Here is a 9,949-nt window from a genome sequence, read left to right on the forward strand (position 1 = left end):
GATGAGAGGCTTCTGAGACCATCTTTCTGCTGTGATCTGCGCAGGGAGGCCTCAGGGTTTATGTCTGCGAGCACGACACAAATCCTCCAGGTCAGTAAGACCTTGCAATTATCCATTTCGATTTGGTCGTTTTATGTTAAATTTTACTTTAATTCAGGTTAATGGTGAAGGGTATGAGGGAGCTTTATGGATTAGAAGCTGTATGCAGGGTTCAGCAACTTCTGTGAAATTAGAATTTTGGCTCTAGGGTTTGCTGGTCTCTTTTTTGCTTCAGTGTGCATTTGATGAAAGTTCTGTTTGTTTGAAATGTCCGCTGCGAGCGTGTTTTTTGTTTTGTTTTGCAGTGGCTGCTGTGAGCGTGTTTACGGAATGTGCATTGGTTCAGAGTTCAGACGGCTGCCGTCTGTAGCCTGCGTCCACGCCACCTGTAGATTGCAGTGTAGACAACACGTACAGGGTGACTGTTTGGCTGGCTGTAATACTCAAACGACCTGTAAATAACGCTAATCAACTGAAATGATATCTTTGGGGTCTGACGTGTGTTTTGCATATGACCTGATCACACTTGCCTAATTAAACATATTAGTACACAATGCACAAAAAAAGCACACATGCTACTACGAAAATAGTGATTCATGTGTGTGTACGTGAACTATATAAAATGTAACAAAAATAATATATAAGTTTGAATTGTTACAAAATTATTACATATGGGAATCTTTAATGGAAAAAATAAATATATAAAGGATTATTCAAACTAGTTATAATTATCCAGTTGTTACCAGACTTTTGCCAAAGATGCTCGATCAAATCTTGTTTAAGCTTCTGATGTGTTGGCCTAGCATGAATAGATGAATTCGTTTGTAGTACATCCGCAAAGCAGATGTTGGGGCCATGATTGACCTCCTTCGGTGAAGTGAAAGATGCTCTAGGATTTCTGTCCAAGTCCAAAGTGATGTGAACCATTTCTCCCTCATCTTCAACAATCATGTTATGGAGAATGCAACAAGCTTCCATGATTTTACCGACAAAAGAACACTTCCACAGGCGTGCTGGACATTGCACGATGTTAAAACGAGATTGCAATACACCAAATGCCCTTTCAACTTCTTTCCTTGCCCCTTCTTGATGTCGGGTAAACAATCTGTCAATCTCTATCTGGGGCAGCAGTATAGTCTTCACGAACATACCCCATTTTGTATATATTCCATCTGCAAGGTAGTACCCTCTATCATATTGCACTCCATTGACGGTGAATTGTACCGTGGAGTCTCTCCTTTCAACTCTCAGATGAACAAAGGTGACTTGTTAAGCACGTTAATCTCATTGTTTGAGCCAACCACACCGAAATAAGCATGCCATATACAAAGGTCGTGAGAAGCAACCGCTTCAAGGATCATAGTAGGAACGCTGTGATTACCGCGGGTAAATTGTCCTCTCCATGCATGAAGGCATTTCTCCATGGCCAATGCATACAGTCGATGCTCCCTAACATGGCAGGGAATCCATGAGATTCGCCAATTTGAAGCAAACGCTCCACTTCATCACATCTCTGGGGCCTCAAATACTCTTCGCCAAACATGTCAATCACCCCTTGTGCAAACATCCCCATGCACTAAGCTAGTGCTTGCAGCTAGCTTTAGTACCTCATCAAGTTGGTCAGCAGAGGTGCCATATGCTAACATGTGGATTGCTACCGTACACTTCTGTAGTGGTGAGAGCCCTGGTCGTTGGTGGCATGTGTCTTATGAGTAAAATATGGATCCCACTCACCGAGCGCATTCACAATTCTCAAGAACAAAAGCCTACTCATACGAAACCTTCTGCAGAACATCTCATCTGTGTACATTGGATTTTCGGAGAAGTAACAGTGCAAGAGGTTCTGATGGGCTATTTCACCAATCCTATGTATGTACCTTCTTGCACCACTTCGACGGAGAGATTACTCAACATTTCGTTCCTCGAGCCTGGTGATCAACCTATCAATGACCCAATCAAATATTTCTCGCTCCACGATGAAGACTTCCCAAGTGTTGATACCATCGATTGGGTCACAATTGGTCAAGCTATCATCCCCGTTAATGGAAGACGATATCATTGATTGATATGACATGTCGTGTCGCTGAGGTCCTACATGATTTTCGAAATTTAGTAACAACAACAACAACAACAAAGCCTTTAGTTCTAAACAAGTTGGGGTAGGCTAGAGGTGAAACCCATAAGATCTCGCGACCAACTCATGGTTCTGGCACATGGATAGGAAGCTTCCACGCACCCCTGTCCATGGCTAGTTCTTTGGTGAATTTTCAAAATTTAGTAATGTCAATTTTTTTCACTTTAATTCCTTTACAAAGTACTCGCGTTAAGAAAATATACCACACAAATATTGGTGTGCATAACGCTGAAAGTACTAGCTGCGGCATTTTTACTAGCATAATATCGTGTAGTAGTATTATTGGTCTTGCTTACTGGTCGCGTAAAATTATCCATTTGCTGGAAACACAATGTCTATGTCGGCCTTAAAGAAAATTGTTTCTACTTTTCTCTATGGTATTAGGTGGGTACTTAGATCTTGCTGCAAAGGTTGAAAAGTATGAAAATTAGCAGTATATTTACATGGTACATGAATATGTAATTTATACTATTATATAATACAGTAAAAATGGCACATCTATTAATATCCAAATCGACTGACTATTATTCAAGAACAAAATCAATGACATACGTGTCATGTATGAAGTAGCTCTATTCATGATAAATAATGCAATGACTTACAACTTGTTATCAAGAATCCCTGCTGTGCCGATCTATACAACGCAGCTACGAAGGCACTTTGGAGGTGCAGCCAAATAACAAACTGGGAAGATGTTCATGGAAGAGGGAAGAAGATGTCAGTGTGGGCACTGATTTTATGTGCAACAGAATTAGGTACCGACATGAATTAGTTCATGAGGTGAGCTACGTGATCCAGGTTTTTCTCTATGGAATTCTTGACTTGCACCAGCGGAAGAGGTGAATTAGTTCCACACATAGTATAACAGACCAAGTGAAAATACAAATTACTTTTTTCCATGTAATCTTGACTAGCACTTTTTTCCATGTAGTCTTGACTAGCACCAGCGGAAGAGCTGGATTACTTCCACACATGCAGAGTAGTACAATAGACCAAGTGAAATACAAACTATTGCACTGGCGCATCACAAGGAGTACTACTTGTTTAGCACGTAGCACATTGTATTAGCAACCATATATTCTTTCAACAGCAAACTTGAACAATTCAAGAAAATACATAACATAGCATGTAATCTGAAGTATGTAAATATAGATAGCTTCTACTAGGTCTTCAGACCAAAGTTCAAAATGGCGCTGGGTGTTAATTATGCGTTTTGGGACCTACATGCGCCTTGCTCGCTTATATGCTGCTTAGGCATGCCTAGGCGTGCCGTACAATATTTTACGGGCACCATACGGACAGGCGAGCAGGACAGAGCTGGTGGGTGAAGATAAGCCGAGGAGCTTGGGGCAGGGGGGGCCTCATGAGCAGTAGATTGAGGGGCTGGCGATGTGCGGAGGAAAGGAGCTCGAAGTGGAGGAAGATGTGCGTGCCCGTGGAAGGCGGAGGGGATCTAGGTCCTTTGGTCGTCGGCACACGGAGGAGAGCCGGACCCTAACCCTAACACGAGTTGTTTGATTTGGTAACTTCCGTCTCTTTTGGCGCCCATGCCGTTCGTTTTCTTCCTTTTCCTGCTGCTCCTTGCTCATTGTTCTGTGCCGTGGTGCGCCCCTAATCGCTGCGTCTGCGTGCCTGATCACGCACATAGGGAAAAAGCGCTATGCCTAGACGCGCCTTGTGCTTTTCCGAGTGCGTAGGGGCAAAGCGATGTGTTTTGCCAACGCACTGCGCCCAGGCGTGCCTTTTTGAACTTTGCTTCATATGCACAAGTTAAAAGACTGGAAATAAAGTGCCTTGTGCTTTTCCGAGTGCGTAGGGGCTAAGCGATGTGTTTTGCCAATGCGCCGCGTCCAGGCACGCCTTTTTGAACTTTGCTTCATACACACAAGTTAAAGACTGGAAATAAAGCAAACCTTCTAGGACTTTGTTCACATAACAGTGCATGATCACTGGGAGCCCCAAAGAGCCTATGTATGGATGGAAGAAAAAGGGCAACCTGGTGCATGTAGCTCCCGCTTGCGCAGGGTCCAGGGAAGGGTCCGACCACTTTGGGTCTATAGTACGCAGCCTTTCCCTACATTTCTGTAAGAGGCTGTTTCCAGGACTTGAACCCATGACCTCATGGTCACAAGGCAGCAGCTTTACCACTGCGCCAAGGCTCAGAAACAGTACAGAAATTTGAGGGGTACATCAAGCGAAGCTCGACCACAATCCACCACCACCGCACCACCGACATGGATAATGTTTCACCATCCTCAATCCTCTACCTACTTTGCTTCTTTTGTTTCCATGCGAGTATCCAGAGCTTCCATTCTGCCATGATTCTGGAGACCACCGAGGGCATCTTCTCGAAAGTGTGGCTATTCCGCTCTTTCCATAGGGAGAACATTACCAGGGTGGCAAGCGCATATATTTCCTTGCTCTTCTTCGTCGGATATCCGTCATGCACCTGCTCCCACTATTCCACCAGGGTCTAGTTGGCCTGTGTGCAAGGGATAGCCATTCCAAGAGCCCGAGATACTTGGAACCAGACTACCATAGAGAAAGGGCATTGCATGAGTATATATGGTTGAACGATTCCGGATCTTGGTCGCACAACGTGCAAGCTGGCTGATGGGGGAGCCCTCTGTCCTGGAGTCGATCAGCCGTCCAGCATCCATTGAGCTAAGGATTTTAGGCGTAGTGGCGCAGACAAGTGTCACAATTGTTCTTCTCCCAGCAATCTTGAATTGGCAGCGAAGAAGGCCTTGTACGCAGTCATAGCTGTGTATGTTCCGGAATCAGTCCAGATCAGCGGAAGCTGCCCGGGGCCTCGGACATCGAATGGCGCAGGCGTTCTACCCATAGGTGGCAGAATTGGAAGATCATCGAAGCTGAGAATTCACCCTTTATATCACTTATCCATGCGCTCTGAGCCCATCTCGAACCGAAAGTTGGCGTCTGCCATTCGATATTGCATAGAGAGATCCAGGGCCAAATCCCTCGGAGAGGCTCCGTCTAGCTATCTGCCGGACCAGAAAACGGCAGCGCACCCATTCCCTACCGAGCAAACAGTAGAAGCATGGAAAACACCTGCTGCTTCTGGCGATACAAGGATACTCAGCCCCTGCCATGGCCCAGAGGCACTACACGGGCCTGCCATAACCATCGAACCCTAAGCGCTGCATTAAGCAGGTGGAGGTTGTGAATCCCAAGTCCACTGCATTCAACAGGCCGATAGACCATATCCCATGCTACCTTGCAATGTCCTGATCTTCACAAGCCCATCCTTCATTTCATCTGGCATCCCTTTGGTATCCTGCACAAGGAGCGCTCTATAAGCTCTTATCATTTCAGCCCCCTTTTCTTGCTTCTTAGCCTCAATGTTGTCCTTTGCTGCAAGGGCTGAGAGCCGTGCTCTTTCTGCCGAGAGCCTTGCTGTCTCAAGCTACTCACTCGAGGAACATTGCTGCATTTCTATCATATCCCTACGAGTTTTCTTAACTTCCTCCTGAGTGGCTATTAACTTCTCAAGCAACTCCATATCACCTGCAACCTCCTTTGACCTACCTTTGCCATTACGTTTTGCCTTGACATTTTTATTCCAGGTGGGCGTGGGATATCTTCGACGTCCTCAGGAGTGGACACATGCCTTCCCATCTCCCCTGATTCTGGGATCTTTCTTTCCTTCGATTGCTCGAGCCACTCGTTGTATGTAGCCCATTTCGTGTGCTCATTAATAGCCCGCCAACAATCCATGTGACATCTTGGTCACAAGGCAACAGCTTTACCACTGCCAAGTCTCCCTTTCGTACATAGTTCTGAGATCATTCAAAAAATAAATCAACTTTCATAGTTCTACTTCATATGCAATCTGACCAGAAAGAAGTAGAAACAAAGCTTACAGCGGTCTGTATGGATTGACAAACAAGCAAACCCGAAGCCTGGTAGAAGAATAAGTTGTATAAGGGTCTCTCAACTTTTACACTTTATTCACCATGCTGTATGCCAAGCTTTTCTATAGTCATAATATTATATAACAAAATTATGCTCTTTTCCATTCGCTATTGAGTTTCCTTATGTGCATATCATAAGTAATAAATTTTGTTTTCAACACAAGGATAGATTTATAGAAGTTGAAATAGCACTAAAGCGAAGAAAGTACTTTTTTTTTGGGAGAAAAAGAAGTACTGCTTTCATCAAGCTTATCGGCTAAAAACAGTTGTTCTGCATAATGCTCGTGAACTTGTGGAGCTTTTGTTGCTAAAGTTCAGATTTCTTTCTTACTATTACTTGGAGCTCCATGAAAAGTCAGGTTGCCGATTCTAGATACGGATCAAATCACAAATTATTTTGGATCTTTTCCCTCAGCTACACGTCTCTTGTTGAAACATTCAAAGGGAAGACAATAAAAAATGAGGTGTATTGTACGCAGCAAGAGCAAGCACATTTCAGATCAATCTCTTGAGACACGAAATTACGTGCGTGAAAAGTATGACGATTAATTATTGACTTGTCTGGCCGTCCGGCAATAGCTCTTCTTACTTTGATTAACTGCGGCCACACTCGCTCGTTGCAGAGCACTAGAGATTTGAAGGTATATACGATAAATGTGAGCACAGAATTAAAAACAGGGATAACATCCACGGGTAGTCCTACAAGCTCTTGTTGCTATCCAAATTGGGAAACTGAGAAGAACAAGAACGAATCGCAGCAGAACTCGGAGGCAGCAACTGCAGCGTTCCATGGCTGCTTCTTGGTCTGGAGATCTTGAGTCAATGAAACGTCCTATGACACTAAGAACTCTGGTGGTGTCTACAACCCATGATCAACCGATAAGACCCTGCTCTACAGTGCCGCTGACGGCTCTCAGCGATAGGTTCGTCAAGAATCTCAACAATGGCCTGCCATCCATCATCCAAAAATAAGGCAGTCTTCCTGTCACCGAGAATCATGGATGTTAAGGCAAAGAAGACATCCCTCTCGATCTTGACATGGCACCGGCCTTCGTTCGTCCGCTCCAATGGGCCTGAAATTTATTGTAGCCTACGATCTAGCAGAAATGTTATCTGGTTTATCGGAGACTTGGGGCCAGCCTACCTTCTAGCTGGTTGGTAATCTATGATCTATGTTAAGGTTTGCATGGTTCTATATTTGCAATTTGCTATAGTCACACCTATAACCTTTAATCTATGATGCTTATGCCTTTTCCTTTGTCTATTCATTTGACTAGTCGATCTCTGTGATATTTTAGAGGGACAAGTGATCGAGACGGATACGACAAATATCTTAATCAGACATCTGCAACTAAAGAAGAAAGAGAGTGAGGCCAAAGACGCAGGTTCTAGGACTCCAGGGGAAAGTGGCAAGGGTAAAAGGTAAAACTGTTAATTTTTTTTGTTACTACACAGCCATGCAGCCAGCGCTCTATATTGTGCTATTTGGGCATCTCTTGTTTGTAAATCTCCTTGTTCTTCAATTGGATAAAATATGGATTCCTTGTACATTACGAGATAAATCAACCTGGTGGCATTTCCTGTTGCATTTAGGCGCTTCTTTTGCCCTTATGTTTATTATATAGTGAATTTACTTTTCAAGTCTTCAGGGTCTAGCATACTTGAATCCATGGTCCAATTGGCGCTTCGGGTGTTGATGAAGGATCCATGCTGATGTCCATGGGTTGTTACGCACGACACCTTTAGCTGCTCCTCTTGCTCAGCTGTCCACTTCGGCACACTACCAATCTGAGCCGGTGCACAATTCCGTGAATACATCTTTAGTTGCTCCTCTTGCTCTATTGTCAACCTTGGCACACTACCAATCTTATCCGTTGTGCCAACCTGCACATCGTCAGTGGAAGTCTATGCTTTGCTTGTATCACAGGAGCCACATGAGTTACTAGTGAGCCGCCTGTTGCTAAAGGTGACTGCATCTGTGTGCTACTACTCTCCCCCTCTTGACCAATCTCCTATTGGAGACATTGATGAAGTTCTTCAAACAAGACACTTTTTTTTTGAACCGGGCATGCCCCTTTCCATTTGCATGAAGCGGAAATACAATAGTATCCGACACAATCAGGAAGAAAGGAAAGAAAGGCAGCGAGTTCAACGCACTGCCAGGAAACCCACTGTGCTCGTCCGCCATCGAAACGAGCACCATGGGGCGAAAACCTGACAGCACCTACTTAGTTCAAACCTATTAAACCAGGAAACACAAAAGCGGAGCCATCTAACATTTGTCCCCAGCACCGAAAGCCTTGACGAAACACAGCAGACCTCATCACCCAGACGCCTGCTGAGCGACGCAGAAACAGCACCAATCATCAAGAGATCACCTCTCTCGTGTCCTACACGGTACGTCTAGCCTCTTCGCACATCACCATTAGCCTGGTCGTGCTCGATCTGATCATCTCAGTCCCCAGTCGCAGTTTCGCCGCTTCCTCCTCCGGCTGGAGACCTGCCCAATAAAGAAGAAAGGAACAAGCCGAGAACACAATCTCAAAAGGAGATTTAATCAACTTTTTCTCAAAGGTAGCTCTATTACGTGCCAGCCATATAGCCCAGGTGGCCAGGTTACAGCGGCTAGGCCGACAGTGTAGAATCTAGATCCATTAGGCAAGAACATATTGCACCACACATAGAATTGCCATAAATTGTTAGGGCAGAGCTCAGTCCCCAGGACTACTCCAATTGCCCTCCAAGCTACTCGTGCCACAGGACAAGAGAAAAACAGATGAGATGTTGTTTCAACATTGTTGCAGAAGGAACACATAGGGTTCCCCCGCCAATTTTTTCTTCTCATCACATCTCTGGTAAGCACCGCATCTTGTGCCATTTCCCATAAGAAGATCTGCATTTTGAGAGGCAGTTTTGCTTCCCAGATCCATTTATAATTGCACCCATAAAGAGGTTTTTCCAGCCATTTATACATAGATTTAGTGGAATACTTTGCATTCTTACTCAACCCCCAAAACACCACATCCCTATTTGCTGTAGTGTCCAGCCTCGCAATCTGTTCACGCATCTCATCTCATTGACCATTCAGATCAGGGCCTAGACGTCGTCTGAAGAAGGTCGAGGCCTCTACTTTGGTAAATTTTTCCACCGTACAGTCTTGATCTGTACATATTACAAACAGCTGAGGAAACATCATGTTAAATGGGGGTAGCCCATTAATTGGGTCTTTCCACACCCTGGTTAAGTTGCCGCACCCTAGTTAATTCGTCTCCCCACCATGTACAGCTCTTTGATCTTCAGAAGAGCTTTCCAACATGGAGAGTCAGAACATCTAGGGGTCACTGTTGACACAGATTTGTTAGATAGATATCTGGCTCTCACCAAATCCTGCCAAACCCCAGTTTGGGTTTCTAATTTCCACCACCATTTCACCATGAGGATAATATTCTGCTTCCTGAGATCTTTAACACCCAGCCCCCCTTTATCTTTCGATCTACAGACCCTCTTCCATTTGACTAGATAATACCTATTTTTCTTATTGCAACCTTGCCAGAAAAACTTCCTACGATGCTTGTCCAGCCTTTCTATAAAGGTTTTGCTCATAAGCCACATAGACATATGATAGAGAGAAAGCTGCGACAGCACCGAGGTGAGTAAAGTGAGTCTGCCCCCTATAGATGCAGCATTACCAATCCAGGTCCCAAAATTCTTCAGGTATTTATCTGTAATGAACTCCCACACCGAGTCCTTTAAGGCAGAAAAGCTCACTGGCATTCCGAGATATTTGATTGGGAAGTGTCCAATCTCACAGTTAAATATCTCGGCATATTTATTATCAATG

The 9,949-nt window shown here is 44.4% G+C and overlaps 1 protein-coding gene across 2 annotated transcripts in view; it reads left to right on the forward strand.

Moving 5' to 3' along the window:
* Positions 1-9,949, forward strand: part of LOC119296012 — a 20,171-nt gene that overhangs the window by 581 nt on the left and 9,641 nt on the right. Inside the window, exons 2-3 of one of the 2 annotated variants that reach the window (XM_037574431.1) lie at positions 45-90; positions 7,407-7,530. In XM_037574431.1, the coding sequence (XP_037430328.1) occupies positions 45-90; positions 7,407-7,530 (170 nt within the window). Of the gene's footprint in view, positions 1-44; positions 91-4,946; positions 7,263-7,406; positions 7,531-9,949 lie in introns of those variants that run through there. The other variant, XM_037574430.1, reaches the window with a different exon arrangement.

This window comes from Triticum dicoccoides, chromosome 4B, assembly GCF_002162155.2.
Source record: "Triticum dicoccoides isolate Atlit2015 ecotype Zavitan chromosome 4B, WEW_v2.0, whole genome shotgun sequence".
Taxonomy (NCBI): Eukaryota; Viridiplantae; Streptophyta; class Magnoliopsida; order Poales; family Poaceae; genus Triticum; species Triticum dicoccoides.